This window comes from Miniopterus natalensis, chromosome 13, assembly GCF_054644295.1.
Source record: "Miniopterus natalensis isolate mMinNat1 chromosome 13, mMinNat1.hap1, whole genome shotgun sequence".
NCBI lineage: Eukaryota > Metazoa > Chordata > Mammalia > Chiroptera > Miniopteridae > Miniopterus > Miniopterus natalensis.
This window is the reverse complement of record NC_142093.1, coordinates 40,612,064-40,636,126: the sequence shown is the minus strand read 5'-3', so window position 1 is coordinate 40,636,126 and position 24,063 is coordinate 40,612,064. Positions and strand designations below refer to the sequence as shown.

The 24,063-nt window shown below is 34.5% G+C and overlaps 1 protein-coding gene across 1 annotated transcript in view; it reads left to right on the top strand.

Moving 5' to 3' along the window:
- EXOC6B (exocyst complex component 6B) overlaps window positions 1–24,063 on the top strand; it is a 442,612-nt gene that overhangs the window by 46,899 nt on the left and 371,650 nt on the right. The window contains exons 2-5 of the mRNA XM_016202591.2: window positions 8,604–8,769; window positions 14,811–14,858; window positions 16,454–16,544; window positions 16,654–16,699. Of these exons, the coding sequence (XP_016058077.1) occupies window positions 8,604–8,769; window positions 14,811–14,858; window positions 16,454–16,544; window positions 16,654–16,699 (351 nt within the window). The remainder of the gene's footprint in view (window positions 1–8,603; window positions 8,770–14,810; window positions 14,859–16,453; window positions 16,545–16,653; window positions 16,700–24,063) is intronic.

Below are 24,063 nucleotides of genomic sequence, written 5' to 3'. Positions count from 1 at the left end.
CAATTGAGGTGGGATATCCATTTCATTGAAATAGCAAGGCACAAGTGTAAGGGTAGTCAGAGATATAGATAGATTTGTATATTGGAATGCAGGAAATTAAGAAGATTCATGCCAAAAAGCCTATGACATTTTCTTTATGAAATAGGTGGCAAAGTCATTTGTTTGTGAAAGAAAGTTGCAGGATGAAGGTTGGACAGTGACCACAGTTTGAATAGACACTATAGGTCGAGGAAGAATGAGTTGATAAAAGACACACCAAATGTTTAGGTGGTGCTAAGAGTCCGTGTATTTGTATAATTAGCTCCATCCGAATAAGGTTCTATATGCTACTGAAGTTGAGCCATAAAGAGAATGGATAACTAAGTAGCAGTTCTAAATATTGATAAATACGGGGCAGGGCAAAAGTAGGTTTACAGTTGTAAGTACATGAAACAGTTTATTATTGTAATATTATTTATTAATTATTGTATTATTTTCCATATAGACAACTGTAAACCTACCTTTGCCCCACACTGTGTAACTGAACAGTGCTGTTCCTGTGTTGGGGGACTGCTTTTGATAAGGCTTTTAGTTCTTTCCTTTTATTTTGAGGATAATAACTTTCTTGTATCTTATCAGTTCTGGGAAATTCTTAGCTATTTCTTTGCATATTACCTGTTTATTATTCCTTATTAAAGCTCCCACTAAACTCATCCTGTTCTCCATGTTCTTAACTCTTTTAAAATGTTTTCTGCTATAGGTTGAATGTTTATGTCCCCTCAAAATTCATATATTGGAATGCTAACCTCCAAGGTGATGGTATTAGGAGGTGGGACCTTTTGGAGGTGATGAGGTCACAAGAGCAGAGCCTTCATGTACACCAATAGTGCCCTTATAAAGAAGCCCCAGAGAGCTTGCTTGCCCCTCTGCCATGTGAGGGTACTAGTCTGTGACACAAAAGAGGGCTGTCACTTGACCATGCCAGCACCCTGATCTCAGACTTCCAGCTTCCAGAACTGTGAGACATAAACTTCTGTGGTTTATAAGCTACCCAATTTGTGGCATTTTGTTAACAGCAGCCTGAAGAACTAAGACATTTTCCATTTTTTTCTCTCTTTGATGCATTTTATATAAGTTTTATATGTACCACCCAATTAAATATTTTCTCTACCAGTTTGTTAAATTTTAAATATAGATTATTATAGTTTTTATTCTAAAAGCTCTATACATCTTATCTAGTATGTTTTTTAAAATTCTCTCATATTTCTTTAAACATATTACACATTTATTTTTAATTTACACATTTATTTTTAAGCCTTTGCAAGTCTTTATTTTTGTTACTGTGTTTCTGCTGATTCTTATTTAATATGTCTTATTTCTTGTGTGTTTTATGGTAATCCAGCAGTTTTAGGAGTTTAGTAGTAGGATGGTTTTTTATGTTATATCTGATCTTCCGTATTGTCCATGAAACTTCTGTTCATGAAACTTGCCTGCTTTGTTCTCCATCACTTTTTAGGATAGAAATGATTGTGATACCTGTTATCCATCCTCCTTTGAGGCTCCTCATTGCTTATAGTCTTAAAGGTTGTGGTTACTTTTGGTCATGAAGTGTCAGTGAACAATCACTAGTGGATGAAATTGGACCAGGAATTGAATGGGATGTTTACAAGTCTGGTTCTTTTTCAGAAAATCAGAAATATGTGTGTGTGCATATTTTGTGCATATGTGTGCATATGATGTACACATAATATATATATGCACATATTTATATATACAACATACACATCTATAAATGACTTCACTTATATTTGTTATAGTTTGATTTAGTGACTCTGGGAAACTTGGTCATTCTAATTTTGTTAAGCCCACATTAAATCTACATACGTAAGGAAACCAGGACTGTTCATTTAAGTGTTCCCAATACCCACCCCGACTGGTTTGTTTTTCTGTATTAATAGCTTTATGATTTCTGTCATTAGAACCATAATAATAATTTTAAGTGTAGAGGCTGAAACATTTCTTCAGTGAGTGTGCAGCTTTAAAAAATATTTACATATCTCTTCAGAGTATTTAATTAAATACTTAATGTCTTTTGTAAAGGATCTTGAAGTTTTACCCACATACTCTGGTTCAGACTCATTATGATGGTGGTAGGTATTAAGTGAATCCATAGTTTCATTTAGCCCCAACTTTGCACGTTTTAGTGTTAAACTTGATACTTTGAGTTCCATGCATTGAAACTGGAGCTAGTCTACCAATGTTAATTATGACCCTGTATATACCAGCTATCTGCTTTCAGCAGTTTCCCAGGTTAGATCAATGAGAATCATCAGGCCGTAGATGGATTATTTTTATTTTGCAGCAGTATCCATAATCTAACTCTTAGTTGCTGGATTTCATGACCACCACTCAAAGCTGCATGGGATAAATCTTATTTCACTTTACTCTAAATTGATACAGAGGCCAAAATGAAGCCACTAACATAGCCTGTGGTGCCTTTGTGTCTTCAGTTACTTAGGGTGAGTAATTGTTCTAACGGGGTGACATTATCATGGTAGTAGTTATGGCAGTCTCTATGTCCTTAATTAGAAGTTTCCTTGCTTTCATTAGTTTATTTCCTAGTAGTTTGTTATTGATGTGAGTGATATTTTGTGACAAGTTCCCATCTCTACTTTCCTTTGGGTGTAACCAATATCAGACTTTTAGTAGGCTCTTTGGCTAGATGCCAGTTGAAACTTCCCCACTTTGCTTTTGTCCCTCTGAAAATAGCCATCCTGGAATTGTGGGGTTCCCTTTCTGCTTTGAGGGAGATCTCCATCACAGCATTATTTTGGTTGCATGGGCTATCTTGGTGAAATCAGTTGGATACTTCGGTATCTGCAAGGGCAAAAAAGAATTTAGATGTATTTGGTGACCTGTAGCAATACAAAAACATTTGGCTATAGTCTACAGCTTAGATTTCATTAACTAGTGCATTATATAAATATCATTGATGGTGATATACAGTGATCTATTTTTACTTTTATGCACGTAGAGCATCCATATTACCATAGTAAAGTCTGAATTACATTGGTAGACAAACTGCAGTAAAGAAGGGAAGGGGCTTTAAACTTTTATTGACCTCCTGCAGTTTCTCTTTCGACATCATGTTCAAGTCTGTTTTTCCACTTTATTTTTAACTTTTGGAATAAACAAAAATACTGATGATACTTTTATGGAGCTTAATGAGAAGAAAATGTTTCAGGACTAAAACCGTGACAGAAGTTAAAAAACATAAAAAGACCACAGTAAACTGTGAATTTTTTTTCTTCAATTAATCAAAAACAAAAAGCAAATTGTTCATTCTTTTGTGTCTTGAAGTTCTTGGTTCTAAAAACATTGCAACAGATAAGCTTTTTTTGATGTGATTCTCTTTTGCATCCATCTTTGAGAATGCAGCCAGAAACTCTTGCCCTTCCTTCTTTTTCACATCCATGGAGGATCTCCTTTGTGCCAGGCTCTGTGTTTGATGCTGGAGATAAAATGGGCAGGACACTGTGTCTCCCCATAAGGAGATTACCAGAGCAAATTGGGACTCTTCCAACAGGAAGAATGGAATAGCTGTTGTGAAGACAGACATAACTAATAGGCAACTGACTCATCTTGAAGTAGAAGTCAGCCCCCCTCACCCCCCATCTCCCTCTCTCAACCACTTAGCTTTGGGTCAGGCTTCATATTGCATTAGCTTTTCCTAATTGTGTTTTTTTTGGGAGTCAGGTCCAGATGTATCAGTAACAAGCAATGTAATTTTGATTAAGACATTTAACTTTTCTTGGCCTCAGTTTCCTCCATTGTACAGTAAGAGCTTTGTATTCCATCTTTAAGACCTCTTTCAATTCTAACGTTTTAGGGGTCCATCTGACTTTTTTGCTTTACTTGTTCTAAAAGGAGACAGACTGATGTACTCCAGAGGACACTTTCTAGCTGTGTGAATTTGGCAGGCTACTTCATCTTCTTGGGTTTTAGGTTTCTTACTTATAAAATGGAAATAATGTCTAATTTATAAGATGCATAGGATTTAAATGAGATTCCATGTGCTTATAATATTATTTATTTTTCTCTTAGGGCAAACAGATTTGAGCTGATATCGGCTCTAACAAGCGATATAATCTTGTAATGGTTTACTACAAGAGGGTGATAAATATTTGTTGAATAGAATGCCTGAAGTGCCATTTTACAAGTTAAAATCTCTCTCAATATGTGCATGAAATCTAGGTGGGGTGTTCAGAGGTATTCATCAGATATAGACACTAGGATAAAACATTTTGCATTTTTCAAAAATCTGTAGTTTATTTGATGGTTTTTAGAAAATAGACTTTACAAGGCAGCATTTATGTCGTTGAGTCAAAATATAGCCTATAAAAAGTTGTTAATTTCCAAACATTTCTTCTTGATTGTCTTACTAGGTACTAGGATATTCTTTGGATTATCACAAATAATTAAACCAGTGGTGCAGTTTATTTCATAGTCTTGTTTAACTCTGGCACACCTGGACATGTCAAAGCACATGACCTTGTTTTCAAAATCCTGCTTTCTATTTGAAATGGAAGTGTAACATTAGAGTACTTTATATAAAATATAATTTAGTAACTAGTTACCAGTCTTTAGCCAGCAGGTGGTATAGAATATAGTTTTTTGATTTTTGAGCAGTCCTTCTGACTTGGCCACATCAAATTTGAATTTCAAGGAATGTTAGAAACAGGCCATCACTAGATGGCAGTCTTTCTCTAGTTTAAGTCATTTGTTGGGGGTAGGGGGAGGGGCAAGCTACTCTTAGTTCAAGTACAGTGTTGACTACCAATATTAGGTTAAACTTCTCGGTCTGTGACCTTTCCAGAATTTAAGACTTGTTTATATTTGTTTTTAGCATTTTATATCTGATAGATATATTGGTTTGCACTGAATAAAGCTGTGTATATAATTTGAAATGCTGATTTAAGGTGAGCTGTTAGGCAGTGATCAATAATTGCCTTTACCTATGGTAGACAACTAGATATAAAACCTTTAAATCAGTGGTTTTTGACCTCTTTGATAACCAGATGGAAACTATGGAAAAGTTTCCCTTAAAATTACATATATGTGCTTCTGCCTGTACACACAAAATTCACATACAGTCTGGAAATTGTGGATTACCTGATGCTTACCACAGAACACAAGTCCCAAAACCCTGTTTTAAATATGTGGGTATTACATTTTATTCTAACTTTAAAAAATTCTCAAGATACTGAGGGGATCCACTGTGAATCTTTCATGTTATTATTCGACATTATTTTAATTAAAGACAGTATTAGAATTATAAAGGCCCTAAAGATAGGAGAAACAGTCAGGGACTAGTGATGAGGGTATAGAAAATTCATTAACTTGTTTTGAACCACCTGTTTAGGCTATTCTGAAAATGTATGATCTTTACATTATTATTAACTGAACTTGAAAGTGGAAGTGAATTGAGGAGACTTAGAGCTGAGCTGATACTTCAGAGAATATGTAATTGATTGCTTCCTATTCTCTAAATGAGAGAGCTGAGGATCAGAGAGATTAACTTAGTTGGCCAAAGACTCATAGCTAATTACATTGCTAAAACCAAGGCCACACAGCCAGGTAGCTAAAATCCATGTTTTCTTTCATTGATTTGTATATATTTTTATAGGAAGTTTAAGGAGCTGGGGAGTCACTATTAACATGTTATAAATTTCTTAACTTTGGGATTTTCTTCTTGGGCTATCTTTTGTAATATTAATGCAAATCTTTGGAAGGGAGAAGTGAAAAGCTTTATGTAGTAAAAGGAAGTAGACTTGCTACTTAGAAGTATTACTGATTCAAGATATAACTGAATTTGAAAGTAAGAGTTATCTAATATTGAATAATGTCTGCTTATGCCATTTAGATTGATAAGTTTTCAGTGATCTTTTCTCATCTTCAAATGGCAAGGAATATTGGTGTCTTTACACGGAAACCTTTCTTTACCTTGTGTTTTTTTTTAAAGGTTACACTTATTTGAGGTTAGTTGAAATGTCAGTGGTAGTGGATTGTCTTGTGTATTCCAAATAGCTCCTTCAGGCAAGTAGTTATTCTGTAGTGTGTCTTAATTGTCAAAGCAGGATTTTTTTTTATAACTTATTTGAAGGTCTCTTCCCTTTATTTCAAAAGAAGGAGAATTAATCTAGATTGCTCTGGCTTTTCTAAAGTAAATGTTCAGACTTTTTACTGGAAGCCAAACTAGTTTATGTGTTGTTTGTGCTTACTGCTGAGTTTTGGACGATGGAACTGACCTGCTCAGGAGAGGGTGCTGTTTGATCCACAGGATCAGGGTAGTGATTCAGGACTCAAAATGGTTATAGAACCAGAAAATATTGGCAATGAGCAAATGTATATTTGTTGAACAAATGTTAGAGATTAAAGAGGTCTTAGAGATAATATTAGTCATTCATTTAGTCAACAGATGTTTACTCACTGCCTACTACCTGTCTGGCCCTTTTCTAGAGGTACAATGGTGATTATGGCAGACTCAAGTTCTTGCCCTGGAGGTTATAGTCTGATAGGGATGGGTTAGGGGGAAAGATAGACAAACAATGGATGATGAGGAGAAAGTTGTTTGAAGATATAAGGGGCAAGCATTACTAACATAAAAACAGCAAAAACAAAATGTTAAGACAGGAAGACTCTAAAAACAAAATCTAATGTAGTTGGAGCATAGAGGGGGTAGGGAGGCTAGGGGTGGGAACTAGAGAGAAGAGAAATGAGGTTAGAGAGATAGAAGCTAGATTATGTACACTCTTGTAGGCCATGGTAATGATTTAAGATTTTTATTCTTTTTGTAAAAAGAAGCCCTAGGAGAGATTTAAGCAGAGGGACAGCATCTGAATTATGGCTTTAAAAAGATAGTTTTAACTGCTGTGTGTAGAGTGTGTGCATTGGGTAGGGAGTGGGGGAGATGAGTGGAGAATGGAGACTTTTAGGAGACTATTGTATTGTTACAATGTGGCAATGACTCAGATATGTACTAGGGTTTTTGTGGAGATGGTGATGTGGACAATTTTAAGATATGTTTTAGATGCTGAGTTGTCAGGACTTTAATGGTTTGGGATGGGGTATATGGGATGTATGATGGAAAGAGATGGATTAGGTGTGATTCCTAGATTTGCATTTTTGACTTGGGTAACTGGATAGTGCCATTAGCTGGGGGGAGGGGGTGTGTGGGGGTGTGTGTGGGGGGGAGATTTGGGGAAGGAACAGCTTTGGGAGTGGAGATAGTTTGGTGATAGATGATTTTTCTCTGTGTTAAATTTGAGATGGCTTTAAAAAATCCGATTGGAGTTGTTAAATAGTGGCTACATATGGGAGTCTAATGCTTAGGAAGTGCTCTGAATTGTAGGTATAGAGTAAGAGTAGGAAGTCATCACTATATGGATGGTATTTTAAAGCAATGGGATTGGATGCCATTGATTGGTGATAGAGACTAGATAGAGGTTTTAGAAATATTTAGAAAAATAATAGAGGAGAAGGAGCCCATAAAGGAAATTGAGAAGGCGTATGAGTGAAATGATGAAAACTGCATTAGTGTGTATCACTGAAGTCTAGAGAAAACGTGTTTCAAGAAGGAAAGTGATTAAACCATCACAAATGCTGCTATTTGATGGAGTAAGATGAATGCTAACTATTGAGAGGTGAGAAAGTGGAAAGGAGTTTTGCTAGGAAGGGGAGAAGAGAAATAGGATGGTTGGTACCTGGAGGGCAATGTGTATGTAAGGACAGGTTTCTTACAGTCATGCTTATATACCTGTAAGAATGATTTAGTAGAGTGGGAGGAATGTATGATGCAGAGGAGGGGTAAGAGGCAATGATTGCAGGAGTCAAGTTCTTGAGACAACCAAGGATTGACTGTAATTAAGAGCTTGAAGTATTTTTCCACTACAGAAGGGCGAGTAGAGCAGAAGTTAGAGGTGCAAGTAGGTTGTTTGATTTAAGTGGGAAAAGAGGAAATACTTTTTTTTCTGTGATCAGTAGGTGAGTGAGGGGGTGGACATTTGATGACAGGAGAAAGTAAGGTTTTTACGTACAGTTATTTTGGAGAATACAAAGTGGTTTTTTTGGTGGTGGTGGTAGTCGTGGGGACATAGATTTAGTAGTATTATGTTGTGATATTTATTAAGTACCCAACTTTGAATAGTGGTTATATAGCCCACCCGAGTCTAGCCGGCACAACTATGTGACTTTTCTCCAGCAGTGTCAGCTTGTTGGGTATAGTATTTCGAGTCATGTTTATCCCAAATTGAGTTTTTCTAGATTAATTTAATTGAGAAAGAAAAGTTCAAAGGGCTTGGAATTCAGTTCTTCATTTCATGATGATAATTCTATGATGAATACTGTCAAACACTTAAATATTTTTGAATGAATAGGAAGTGAAGTTTTGGATTTTTCTAGAAAATACTCATCTAACATTGGGGCCATATTAGTACAATTGGATTACTGTGTGGTTTATGTATTTTAATATCTAATTTACAAATAAATTTATTTCTGGGTTTGTAATTCTTTTTCTGTTTCTTATAAGTAAATCTGGTATAATCTTCATCCTTTTTTTTTTAAAGGTCTGTCTATGATGGTGAGGAACATGGAAGATTCATGGAGAAGCTTGAAACTCGCATCCGCAATCATGACCGAGAAATTGAGAAAATGTGTAACTTTCACTACCAGGGCTTTGTGGACTCTATAACTGAACTGCTGAAAGTGAGAGGAGAAGCCCAGAAACTCAAAGTAAGGACACTCTAAGACAGACTTGTTTCTCTCTCCTATGCTGGGGTTTTGACTAGCATTAAGGGAGTAGGGAATACATTGCAGGTTGCATATTTACTACCAATAAGATTTTTGTATAGTAAGAGGGGAATTTGTACTGAAATATAGATAAAAAAGAAAACTCTCAAGTTAAATTTATTTGGGATAACTACATGTGATGAGAACCAGTAACAGAATAAATAATAGTTTCTTTCAAACAGAAACTCAATTGACTCTTCATGACACCCGTCTACTTCCTTGTTAAATAAAAGTCATCCCTGTAGGATGATGGTATTGCAGGGCGTGGCTATAGAAGTCTGCAGCATGGCAACCTAAGCCAAAGGAAAAAAATCAGTGACAGTTGTGGAATATCTTCTACCAAAGCATGAAGGTTCTTTCTTGATATGACAGATTCAAGTTCAGGAAGGAAGCTAGCCATATATTTTGGTCCCTGACCTAGCAAATTCGGTTATCTTAGATAACTGACTTTGCTTATTGATTTTAAATCTAACCACTTCACTAAACTCTTCTATTATTTCTAATAAGTTATATGTAGATTTTTTTGAGTTTTCTGTGTAAACTTACTCATATGATCTGCAAGTAATTACAGCTTTATTTCCTTCTTTCTAATCCTTATACTTCTAATTTCTTTTTTTTCCTTTTTTTTTTTGGCTCCTTTCTTTCTTGTCTATGTTTTTTTTGGTTTTGTTTTTGTTTTGGTCTTATTGGAATTTGAATTGAAGTCCCCAAAGGATATTCCTGGGACATGGGATGAATTTGATAGTGAATGTAAAATCATATAAAAGAATACATTGGTAAGAAAAGCAAAGAAACAATTTTATTGAGGGGAGAAGTTGGCTATTAGATGTTAAATTATATTTTACAGCGATTTAAAAGCCAATTTGACTGCAGAATCTGACCTGAATGGGCACGAAGCTATCAAACTTCTTAATATATTTTATTTAATGTAAATTTTTTAGTTTGCTATAGAAATATTAATGTGTTTGATTATGGGATGCTATTCTAGTACCCATTGGTTATATAATATACATATGTACCATATTATCTTTATAAAATCTCCAAAATTCTGAAGTCCAGAACACTGTGTGTACCAAGGTTTCAAATTAGAGTTTATGGACTTGCACAACAACTCTTCAGTTATCTTAAATACAATATTGCCAGTTAAGTACAATTAAAACTCTCTTTTGTACCCTTCTCAGTTGCTTCCTTCACCCTCCCCTCCAAAAATAACTACTCTTCTGATTCGTTGTTCATATTCTTTAAATGCTTAACTAATTGAAATGAAATGAAATCCCTTGTTCACTTAACATACCAAAATTAATTTCAGATGAACTAAAAAGTTAAGTGTAAAAAATAAAATCATAAAGTAACTAGTAGAAAATATAGATGAATATTTTTGTGATTTTGGGAGTGAGGAATACATTTCTAAACACAGTTCCTAAGGCAGAAAGAAAAAAAATGATAGATATGAGAACATTAAAATGAATGAAACTTTTCTTCATATAACATAAAAATTAAAAGTAAATAATAAGTAAAAATATTTACAAATACATATGACAGTTGATTGATATTCTGAACATATAAAAAGTCTTTACAAATTGATAGGAAAATATTAACACTAAGAAAACTCAGAAATACACATTAACATACAGTGTACAAAAGAAATACAAGGGAACTCTACAATTTAGAAATAATTAAGGAATGCAAATTTGAAATACAAGTGTCACCTATTAAAATGACAGATGAAAAAAATATTTAAAATTGGAGATGATACTAATCCACGTGGGGGAATGCCTCATTGGAGTGTAGATTGTTACAACCTTTGAAAAGAGCAATTTGATTTATCAATACTTAAAACTCCACATAATTTTAAGATTTATTCTAAGGCCATATAGGTGCATGTACAAGGATGTTCATATGATGTTTTTTTAATAGGTAAAACTTTAAAATGTTCCCAAAAGTCTTTTGGTAGAGGAATAGTAAAATAAATATGCTACTACATTCATCTAAAAGAATAATAAACTACGATATATTGTAGAATAATATCTGACAGGGGAAAGTATTAGATGTATATGCTTAATGTATAAAGCTGATTAAAAATTTGAACAATTTGATCCTATTTAAAATAAAAAGTTATCTGAATTTTTGGGGGCTGAACAGCCTCAGATGGACAAAAGAATTTGAAATGTGTGAAAACAAAGATGTGGGGTTCCTGCCAGGAGTTGTGTGCTGTTTGTTCTTACTCAGCCATCCCAGCTTCCCTCATCCATGCTGGGCACCAGGATGTTCTGTCTCCAGTTACTGAAATAGTCATGTGTAGGCAGGTAGCAGCGAATATTGCCTATGATGCTCACCAGTTGCTGATACCACTTGCTGGTTGGTACTTACCTCCTCTTCCTTCAAGATGCAAATTCCTTTAAATTATTCAGGATGTCCCTGAGGGAAAGCAAGAACTGGGGACTACCAGTTCAGGGTTTTTGGCTGCTTAGGCTCCACTCACTCATTCTAAAAATTGAGGGGATTAAAGTCTAGTAGCACACCTTGGAGGCTCTGCTCTAGGGGGATTCATTCAAGTGGGGTTAAGAACCTATGAAATTTAGAGGTTCTTGAACTCTAGAAAAGAGTTTAGAAAATGGAAAAGGTTAAGCATTAACTACTGTTTGACACTATTTCAATATAACAATGAAAAGAAACTACTCTCTCTAGGATGCTTACTATTTCTTTTGATTCACAGCATGTGTATGTGTCTATATGTGTGTTTGTGTATTCTGAATCAAGAGAAGTAACTTCCTAGAGGGGCAGTATAGTTTCTTCTCACTGTGTTAAAATAGCATTGAAATAGTAATTTCTTATCAGAAACAGTTTTAGGATCCTGTGGATATGTTTTAGAATCAGGTTTGTATGAAATTAATTAGTGGGCCGTGATCAATTGAGAGAATTGAAATGAAATAGAATAGACTAGACTAGAAAATAATAAAGCGTATTACATGCAGTAATGGTAAACATTGTTTCCTGAAAATTTTGTTTTAGTTGTGTGTATGCATGTGTGTGTGCGTGTGTGTGCGTATATGTATGTATGTCTTCCCTGTACTTGTATACTGGGCTGCAGTGTAAAATGTATTTCTTACAATGAATTTGAGGTTAAAAAAAAAAAAAAAAGGTTTCAGAAATGTTGTCTTTATATGGTAAACAAGGTATTCTAGCAGAGACAATGATGCTAAGTTTTTAAATATTAATGGAAGGTCGAATTTTATGAGATCTCCAGTTTAGGATAAAAAAAATAATCAAATTATTCTTGAATAACTGCTCTGAAGGGGATAACACTACCACTCGAGGTAACATGCCCCATTTTTATTCACATTGCTTGGAAGCTTTTCCTTGTACTGAACTGATATTAGTGCTGCTTTCTAGTAACATCCATTTATTGGTTTGAGTAATAAGCACTATTTTTAGGATACCACCTTTCTTCTGATAGCTCTGGACAGCTGTTGTTCAGGTATGGTGTATAGTGTGTAGTGCCCAGATTTAGTGTATAGTGATTCCAAAAGAATATTCCCCCCTCTTTGTGAGACAGACTGAGCCTCTCCTAGAAAAGACTGGAATTTCCATCGGTTGCCCCTCAAACTCTGTCTAATTAGCGCCAGGTATCACTTTCTCTAGCAGAGATTTTTCTCGACCCTAACGTATGTGCAGTTAAGCCCCAGAATGATCGATTGCTGTGAGACCTTAGCCTCACTATAATAGTAAAAAAACACATACACCCCTGGGTGGAGATTTAACATGCTAATGATACATGCCACAGATGAGAAAGCATGTAGTTATACTGCGAAAGTGCCTCCACATACTTAGATGTTTACTTAGACATCATCTTTCCAGCCTCAACTTCTTTAAAACTGTTCTCTGTTCAATGGTAGAATTCTGCTCTGCCATGTGGGAGACCTGGGTCTAATTCTAGCCAATGCACCAGGCTCTTTATTGGTCTCTGGTGGTCTCTTTTCATTTCTATCCTGGGAGATCCTTGGACACCAGTAACATTTTGGCTAAAAATTCCTTTCCTTATTTTTCAAGTGGGTAGCTTTGACTCCCTCTTCAAACATATTCATGTCTAATCATGTTTCAGTTTTTCAGTGACTTTCCTAAAACATGACATCTGAATGTAATTTTCATAGTGTGATCTTAAAGCCTTACCATCTCACTTATTCTAGACCAAAGATCAGCAAACTATACCTTGTAGGCCAAATCTAGCTTGCCTCCTATTTTTGTAATTAAAGTTATTGGAGCATAGCAATGCCCATTCACTTAATATATGTTTTTGGCTGCATTCATTCTACAATGGCAGAATCAAGTAGTTGCAACAGAGACTATCTACCTGGCCCTTTACAAAAACAATTTGCTGACCCCTGTTGAGGCAAATGTTTATTAACGTAGTCTTAGAGCATTTGGATGACTACATCCCACGCTTAATTCATGTTGAGTTCACAGTCCAATAAAACCAAGTGTTTAACATACGGTACTATTAAGTAAAGAATCAAGAGGGAATTTGAGGGTTTTTTGCTTCTTTTTTTGATACTTTATAAAGACTTTCTAGAGGAGGTCAGATTTCATTTTGTCTTTTTTTTTTTTTTAAAATATATCTTTATTGATTTCTGAGAGAGGAAGGGGAGGGAGAGAGAGCAATAGAAACATCAATGATAAGATAGTCGTCATTGATCGGCTGCTTCCTGCACGCCCCCGACTGGGGATTGAGTCCACAACCTGGGCATGTGTCCTGACCGGGAATCAAACCGTGATCTCCTGGATCCTAGGTTGATGCTCAACTGCTGAGCCATGTCTGGCTGGGCTTATTTTGTCTTTGAAAGGGGGTGCATATGGTAATCTGCTCTGAAAATTATAGTCCACGTATAGTTTAGGGCCAAGGTTTCAAAAGTGTATTCCTGAAGAACTAGTTTCTTGATATGATCCTCAATAAAAGGATGTTATGTTAAATAACTTTGGAAAAGACTGTGTATGATATCCCCTTCTTGGGCATTTACAATGCATGTGTAATATTAAAGGCATTAAGAAATCCTCAATAAACTCACCTGTTTCCATATATACTGTGTGTGTGTGTGTGTGTGTGTTTGTGCATGTGTTCACCTCTGTGTGTATGTACGGAGTACCTATTAACTAACATTTCTTGCTGTTCTAAGGGACATAATAGGGAACACTGGGTTAAGGGAAGGCCTTATAAGTATAAGGAATGGCAGCTATTGGTAGACGGGTAGAAAGCCTTTGTCAAAGAAAGCTTTAAAAGTTAATATTGTTCATGTTTTGATAATGTCTGAGATGGTGAGGAAATTATTATTCTATGTACTTACATATTTTTTATATCACTTGAGTCTTCAAAAGTAGACACCCCCCAAAGTGGTGCCAGTTCCTTTAAATTATGAACTCTAGATCATTTTAAGGCTTGATCACATACAGTTTTGACTGTCTGATGGAGAGATTAATTTAGAAAAATGGGAATATGGAAGAATTAGGGGCTGTTAAGAATTAATGATCCAAAAAGAATTAAGTTAAAACATTTTCTAAAGTTAGGGTAAATTTGACCTGAGTTAAAAAGTTCAATTTGTACCCAGGTTTTCCAGTGAGGTGAGGAACATCTGTGATAAAATTTGTCCTGTTTGCACATAGTAGAGATGGTAAAATTCTTTGTGGGTTATTTTTTTTCTTTTCAAAATTTAAGTATGATCTTTAGTTGTTACAGTATTGTTTGGAATATTTGAAATGGAACATACCTCTTAGTAAATTTTTATTTTCATTGTTGAAAACACCATGCAACATTTAGTAGAAAAGTTGATATAATTTCAACACAAAAGGATGCCATTAAACCAAAATGTGGTGGGATACTGCAGCTATCTCCATACTTATCCTCACTTAGTCTTTTCCTTGTAAATTTTTATCTTATCCAAGTGTTGTCTAAATGTTTGTTTTTATGAGTTTAAATTGTCTTCTCTCCACAGAATCAAGTGACGGATACTAATAGAAAACTACAACATGAGGGAAAGGAAGTAAGGCCAGTTTACCTTTTGAAAAAACCTTTTCTGTTTTCTGTCATTCTCTTTTGATGATGGTGTTCTTGATTTAGTGGCTTGTGAGACCATAAGCAGTATATTGGAGGAATTTGAGTATTATTGCTTTCCCTAGTATTTGTCTGAATTAAATGAATATAGCCACTAGAAAGCTTAATGAGAGGATGTAACCTTCCGTAGTTGTGCTGTCCCCTCTGCCTGGAATGCTCTTTTCCCAATGTCTTCCTCCTTCAGACCTTGCTGTTCTGTAATGAGGCATTTTCTAACCACCTTACTTGAAATTGCAGTTTCACTCTCACCCCCCTGTATTCTTTTTACCTTTCTTGCTTTATTTTTCTCCAATGCATCTATTATGCTCTGATATTATATGTTTTTTCTTATGTATTTGTGTTTTCTTGTCTCTCTCCTTCCAAAGCTCCATGTGGTCAGGAATTTTTGTTTGTTTTACGTATTGCTATATCCCCTTATCTGTCTAAATAGTGACTGGAACAAAGTGGATGCTTCATAAACACTTGTTCAAAAAAAAAAGAATAATTGGTTCTATTAATTGATACATTTATTTAAATCATCACAGTTTATAAGATCATTTTATATCAATTTTCTCACTTGATCCTCATAGTAGACTTATGGCAGAGTCAGGATAAGTATTATCACTATTTTATTGATGAGGAAACTCAAACAGATTAAGTTTACCTAATAAATGGGAGAGCTGGGACTAAAACTAGAGTTTCCTGACTTGTATGTAGTCCATTTCTGGTCTCTGTATCATGTGCCTTTCTTATTTCCTAATACTTATTTATTGTTTAATTTTAATAATCTTAAGATTAGCTCTTGGTTGTTTTATCAGTGACTTAATCAGGGCCATTCTCTTTTGTTCTTTCTTGCCTGGTATCTAAGCAGATAACATTTTTAGATATGGGTGTGGGAGTACTACAAGAGACTGTATAGACAGATTAGTGCTCTTTGAAAGTTTGTTATATATTTAAAATTATGCAGAGTGTAGTTTCTTCTAGTTTTATTGTGGCGTGACTTCAGACCAGAGCCTTTAAGACAGCTATGGGGAGAAAAGTGAGTTACTCTTCACTAAACTGGAATTTTTGGAAGAGCACAGTTTCTAAGTGTGTGCTTTATTTGCTGAAATAGAGATTTAGTTGAGATTATTTTCAAGACTCATTTGAAGTTGTATAGGGAGGATTACTTTCCTCTAGTACTCTAGCACTGGTGGAAGAAATATAGGATCTTCTCAGAGTGATAAAACCATCAATCACGGAGAACCTGAGGAGGGTTTGGAGAGAATCTGAAATTTTTTTTTTCCTCCTAGATAGCCTCTGAATTTTAGGATTTCATTTTACCTAGCCTTTCTTTGTATATAGTATGTATCTTGAGGAGAAAGAAGGAAGCCACGCAGGAATGTTTTACTGGGTGAGAAAGGCAGTTCCTTAGTCTACTTGGCAGGTCTTACTATGAAACTGCCTGGGATTTTCTGATGAATTGAGCACAGGGTGGAAAAATGTGACTGAAAGCTTTTTATTTACAGCTCTTGGCATAATTCAATTTTTTCCCCTCTTGCCAAGCTGGTAATAGCAATGGAAGAGCTGAAGCAGTGTCGACTACAACAGAGAAATATTTCTGCCACTGTTGATAAATTAATGCTGTGTCTTCCAGGTGAGGAACTGGAAATGGAGTAGGATTCTTAATGCAATTTCTTTAGCTTTAATTAGTGTTTCACTTTCTCTAAATAATGTGTGTGCTTTTCCCCCGCTTCTCTTTCAAGTCCTGGAGATGTATAGTAAACTGAGGGACCAGATGAAAACTAAAAGGTAAGATTTTTTAATTGAATATTTTTTGTTATCTAAATTTTCTGTTACTTAGAATACTTTTAAGGTATATATTTAGCACAACCTTTCAAAAATAATTAGGTTTATGTAACATTTTCTCTAGACTTTTGTATATCTATTGATTTATCCTGAGACTTATTTACATATACTAGTGGTGTGCTGGTTTATTTTGTCATGTGTTGTGTTTAATAAAAAACACTACTCATAGTTTGAGTTTTAGAAGACCCAGTCTTTCAGGGGAAAAGCATATAACTGTTTTAGTGGTAGTTGGTTTGAGAAATATGCTTTGGCTTAGTATTGTAGTAGAATAAATAGTTACTTGTTCTGGTGCAGGGGTTCTCTAGAGGAACAGAACCAACTGTGTGTGTGGGTGGGGGGTGGGTGGAGAGAGAGAAAGAGAGGAGGGCACTTTAAGGAATTGGTTCATGAGACCATGGAGGTTGGAAAGTGTAAAATCCACAGAGCAGGCTGGTAAGCTAGAGTATCAAGGAAGGGTAAATACTGATTGTAGCGTGAGTTTGAAGGCCGTGTGCTGGCAGAATCCCCTCTTCCTCAGGGGAGGATAGTCTTTTCTATGAAGGCCCTCAACTGAATGAAACCCAGCTGCATTATTATGGGGAGTAATCTTCTTTACTCAGAGTCTGTTGATTTAAGTATTAATAATCTCATCTAAAACAATACCTTCACAGAAATATCTGGAATAATATTTGGCCAAATATCTGAGTACTGTGGTCTACCTAAGTTGACACATTAACTTAACCATCACAAGGGGCACACAAGGGGCAAGGTCAAGGTTAAGGTCAGAGGATTTCTCTCCTGTGTGTTTTCTGCTGTTTATTCCAGAGGAAACTACAGTGACTTTTTGGCTCTTCTTCCCAAGCTAGAGGAAGCATCGCCACCCTCTCTGCCTGGGGTACCGTGTAGTATGATGGGGGTATGTGAAGCTGCAGGATAAATAGGACACATCTTCTATTTTACCTAGGTTTTGAGGGAAAAATGTATTTAATATTGAGATAAGAATAGAAATATTATGAATAAAAATTCTACATTCTCAGGAATTTTAAAGCTAAAGCATGAGGCATCAAAAATATTTAATTTCTTAGGATTGTTTCCCAGACTCACTTCTCTAGGAGGACTTGTTCACATAAAAGGACATAGGTAAAACAATATGAGATATGAAAGTATGATTTTCCTGACAGTCTTTTTGTAAAATTCTAAAATTATAGCAAATAAAAAAAAACATTTGTGTGCTTTCTCTGAATTAACAAATATTAATAGTTTTCCTATTTTGATTCTGTATATGTAAATATATATAGCATGTGTAAATAAACATACATGGACAGAAAGAGGTAAAGATATACATTTAAAAAAATTACAGATAAAACTTATGTCCCCTTCCCCTGTCCTATTCCTTTCCCTACTCCCTTGAAGAAACCAGTATCATAAATTTGATGAGTGCCCTTTGGTCCATGTTTTTAATATCTATAAACCACTGTATTATTTTGTATTTAAAAAAATATTTACATGCCCAGCCGAGCGTGGCGCAGCGGTTGAGTGTCGACCTAGGATCTAGGAGATCGCGGTTCGATTCCCGGTCAGGGCACATGCCCGGGTTGCAGGCTCGATCCCCAGTGGGAGGTGTGCAGGAGGCAGCCGATCAGTGATGACTCTCTCATCATTGATGTTTCTCTCTCTTTCTCTCTCCCCTTCTCCCTTCCTCTCTCTGAAATCAGTAAAGATATATAAAAATATTTACATGAATGGTTCTCAGTTCTCATTTTTTTGAGATTCACTTATTCATTCATTCAACAAAAATGAATTGAGTACCTAATGTATGCTAGGCATTGCTCTTGGTGCTGGGGATACAGCTCTGACCAAAACAAACAAAAATATCTGCTCTTATGGGGCTTACATGCTAGAAGAGGACTGATTTTCTTTATTTAGATAGATTTAGTTCCCTTACTTTAAATGCTCTATATCAGTCCATTATATGAATAATTCACAGTTTTGCTCATAGTTCTAATGGTTGTCAGAAGTGCTGTTCACCACTATTTCTAACTGAACCTTCTCTTGGCACACAGTAGGATTATATTTCCTGGGCTCCCTTGAACTATATGACTTTCTGGCTAATAAGATGTGAGCAGAAGGGGTGAGTGTTACTTTGGGCTTGGCAGTTAATTTCCAGTGCAAGTCCCTCCAGAGTCCTATTTTTCCTTGGTCATGACAAATGGTAGCTTTCAAGATGGTGATTGAATTCCTGAGTATTTGTAATGAACAGAGCTTCCCTGACAACCTATTATGGATATATAACATAAGAAAGTTATAAATCTTTGTCTTAAGCTACTGAGATGTTTGGGATTGTTTTACTACAGGATAACTGACCTGACTGATACTATGAGGGACATTTGGTACATTTCTAATTGTTTGCTGTGGAGACGATGGTGCAGTAAAATACCCTTGTTCATGTGTCTTTGGGACTACATTCAAGGTTCCTGAGAACAGTGCTCTTCAAATGTTGCTATGTTTACAAATCACATGGGAATTTGTTAAATGTAGATTCTGATTCAGTAGATCTGGGGTCATTCCTGAGAGTCTTTATTTCTACCAAACTTTCAGGTAATGCCAATTCTTCTGGTCTAAGATGTATACCTATAAGATCAGTTAGATCAAAGAAAGGGTATAAGTATCTTCAATCTTAACTAGATATTTCTCTCCAAAGCAGTTTACCAATTTAGACTCCCACCAGCATTTATGGGAGGTTCTTTTACTCCACCTCTTGATGACATCATCTGTATCCATTGTCAAACTTTTTGATTTTTGCAAGTCTGATAATTGTGAAGTGATAGATCATTGTTCTTGTTTTTCATTTCTTTTATTAGTGAGATTGGTTTTTGAACATTTGATTTTCTTTCATATATATATTTTGCCCATTTTTCTTTCAGGTTGTCTATTGTTTTTTATTTTTTAAATAAAAATTCATTATGTTCTTTGGATACCTTTTCCTGTTATATCCTGTAGATGTTTTCTTCAATGCACGGCTTATCTATTAACTTTGTATAGTTAGTATTTTTTTGTTTTATATTAGCTGTAAATTTTGTTATATTCAAATTTATTTTGCTGTCTTCAACATTTTATTTTTAAACATTCTCAAGCTCAGTATTAATAACTTTTGTCTTTTTCCTGAACCTGTAGAAAGTAAATTGCTAACATGATGCTCCATCATCCCCAGGTACTTTTCTTATGCAGCCACAATGCAACAGAGAATAGAAATTAACGTTGATAGAATAGTAGCTTCTACTCCTTGTAGTAGATTCAAGTTTTGCCTATTGTCTCAGTCATGTTCTTTATAGCAAAAAAATCCAGTTTAAATCATGAACTACATTTAGTGCTCACGTCTCTTTAGTCTTTTTCAACCTGGAACTATCCTTAGTCTTTCCTGGCTTTCATGACCTTGTCACTTTTGAAGATTACAGGCCATTTATTATGTAGAATGCCTCTTAATTTGGGTGTGTCTGATATTTTCTCATGATTAGATTCATATTATTTGTCCTTGGCTGTAATATCACAAAAGTGTACTGTGTTCTCATTGCGTTCTATCAGGTGGCGGATACATTTGATTTGTCCTATCACTGATTATATTCACTTTGATTACTTTATTAAGATGGTGTCTGACAGATTTTTCCATTGTAAAGTTACTCTTTTTTCCTTTTGTAATGAAAAATTTTGTGGGGAAGTATTTTGTAGTTATGTAAATTCATCAATTTTTGTCAAACTTTCAATTTATTTTTTATGTCAGTATGTACTCATGATTGTGTTTTATTTTATTTGATGGGTCATAATTTTTTAGTTTTACTTATTTTGTTGCTCAAATTATCCTGAATGACACCAGCAGAGCCCTTTAATTTGGCTTTTGTGTCTTTTTAACATGTCTCCATACTTCTTTGAGTACTTTCTTACTAGTAAAAGGAAATAATTTTCAGGCTAATATTATACTTTGCCTGCTGCAGCCCTGGAATCAGCCATTTTTCTAACAAATCACACTTATTTGGGTTGGGGAGTAAAGAATATTATTTAGAAGCCAAGGTCTATGTGCTTGGTGCTCATTACTATTGAGTAACCTTGCTTTCATTACTTTTAATGTATTTATTTGAGCAGTTCCCTTGTGAAACTAGTCACCTTATTGCTGTTATTACAACTCTTTATCCTGCTTGAGTGCCAACACCACACACTGAGTCAACCCCCTACATGGCATCCTCCTTACTCCACTTAGGCTTTAATATCCTGTGGCATGCTTCTGTCCTGCCCGAATGCCTTCCTTATTCCTATGTGGCTCCTATACTCCATACCAGGCTGCCTTTATACAGACATCCTCCTTAGCTCAATAGGTCACTCATGCTAGGTACATTATGCTGGTCCATCTTCCTCCTCATCAACCAATATGGATGCACTCATTTATTTAGGTGTTCTTTAAATTTTTTCAGCAATGTTTATAGTTTTAAGTGAATAAATCTTACATATCTTTTGTCATTTTAATGCTATTTCATATTTTCTGATGCTTATTTTAAATGGTATTGATTTTTAAATTTAAATTTTCAGTCACTTATTACTAGTATACTATTAATTTTTGTATACTTATCTCGTATTCTGAAACTTTACTCAAGTCACTTATTAATTTTAGTAGTTTTTTTTTTTTTGTATATTCCATTGGATTTTCTATGTAGATGATCATCTTGTTTGTAAATAAATACAGTTGTATTTCTTCCTTTCCAATTGAGATGGTTTCTTTTTGGTTTGTTTTTCTTGTCTTATTCAACTGTCTAGCACCTCTAGTACAGTGTTGAATAGAAGTAGTGAGGGTGGGTATCTTTGCTCTTGATCTTAGGGGGGAAAGCATTTCATCATTAAGTAAGATGTTAGATACAACAGTGTTCTACTTTTTAGAAGTGGGAGTTCATGTCTGTTCCTTATTACTCCTTCATGGCTGGAAACATAGTTATTTTTTAAAAATATAATTACTGATTATACTACTAGGTTTTATTTCCCTAAGGAAAGATAACTGATCATCTTTCTATCTTTAGCTCATAGAAGGGATTAAATATTTGTTAATGATGCTCTTTGATTAGAAAAGGTGCTAACATTTTCTGTGGTTAAAGCTTTTACTTCATATTCTGATCATACTCTGAATTAAAAAAAATTTCTCATGGGTGGTTGTGATCTGCTTTAAAATATCACTTATTAGAATTTTAAAAACCATTTTTGTGAAAGAATTCTATACCATGGCAAGAAAATACCAAAATTTAATTTACCTAGAATCAACATTTCTCATGATAGCATTCAACCATGTCTAAATTATTTTGACCTTAGTTATCCAGTTTATAGGATTTTTCAGACTTCATTTCCCGCTACCTTTCTTTTAATTCCCTACTTTTATTTTATTTATTTTCTTTCTGCTTATATCACCATTAGGTAGCCTGCATGATGGGGAGAGGGGGACAGCTAGCACATATGCAAATAAAACTTAGAATTTGATGTTTGATTCAGTTTTAATAATGTTTGGAGGTTGTCAAAAGTAATGTCAAAATTTTGTTTTAGATTTCCATGGCTGTTGTAAATAGAATTTTTTTCTTTTGGTGTCTGCCATACAGGTGTTTAATTGGCTGTCATTCTTTAACTTGTCACTGATATTTGAAATACACCAGAAATTTGAATAATCTTTTTGATCTGTTATAGTGGGAACATGAATATGGTAGAGAAAAGACAATTGGGAAATAAGGTGACATTCTTTGTTGCCTGGAATCACTGGGTTTTATACTAATTAGCTCTGAAAAATGTGGAGCTGACAGACCAGATGTTTTCAGCATGCAGCCATGTGTCTCATCAGTGAATGTGTCTGCAGGCAACACTGTTAGATTTTTCTCATTCTGTAAACAATGTTCCAAAATATAACTAAATCCTAAAGTGTGTTTATCTTTTTGGCTTAATTTCTGGCTTTCTATCCATTCTAAAGTTTCTCTCTTGAGGAATTGCATTTTATTGCATGTAGCTCTTCATACCTAATTTATAAACACCATTCTTTTTACACTAAACCATGCGAATTGCACTGTTTTTGAGTCTGTAAAATTTTAATAAAAGCAACCATTTCAGATTAAACTATATCTTTATTTTTTTTTCTAAATTTAGAAGAAATAAGCCTTTCCTCCCTCCTTCCAAGTATTTGGACTAACTTTTTGATTTTTGGAACACATAAGGGGCAAAACAACAACAAAAATTAAAACAAACTCAATCTCTAGTCTTTAGTTTATGGAATTAAGTGCATTTGAGCCAGAAAAATTTAAGTTGTCTACTGTGAAATTCACTCTTAAGATTTAAAATAGGGCTATAAGGCCTTTATAGACTTGGAATGAGTTTTTCCTATATAAATATATCTTGGAAATTAGGAAATTAAAAACATGAAGAAAATTATCAACCATAATGTTGCCATCCAAAGGAAAAAAAGCCATGGTTAACATTTTTGTATATATTTTTTCTAGTCATTTTTCTGTGTACTTATGTGTGGGTGTATTTAGTGATTGTATAGCTCATGCATGCATATATATTCATAATCTATACATGTATACATATTTTTAATTTTGAAAAATGTTATGATTATACTTGTAAGTTCTGTTTTTGAAATAATTTTCATATAACAGTATTGTAAAAATTTAGCTATTTTATTATTAGTTTTTTACTACAGGGATATATCATAATGTGTTTAATTCCTTGTTATTAGACATGTAGATTAATTTTTTTATTTGTTAGTAAATATAACTAATTCAAGAAGGTTATGCATGTTTTGTACCTTTAATTTTTTTTGGAAATGCAGCTATTTAGAATACTTCTTTTGGTAAAATTCTTCACTGAGAACTTGTATCATTAATACAAATTTGTTTACTAGCAGGCTGTGAATTATCATTTATTGAAATCCCTGAAAATAATACCCATGATCTTTTAATAAATATTTGGCAGTTTGAGTGATAAAATTATGTTTTTAATTTGGAATTTTTCACATATTGGTTCAACTTGATTTTTCATATGTTGACCTTTTTTAAAAAAATTCTTTTGAGACTTTTTTTTGTTCACTGCTTTTAAAGAAAACCTCAAGTGTATATGTTGCAAATAATCTTTACCAGGCTGTTGATGCTTCTTTCTTCTTATTATGTTCTTTTTTATGCATAACTTATTTTGTTTTTACCTTGTCGCCTTTATCATTCTCTTATGCTTATAGAAGCTTTTCTACCTGTCAGATAAATATTGTCCCTTTATTGTTATGAAATGTTTCTCTTCATTAACAGCAATATTTATTGTCT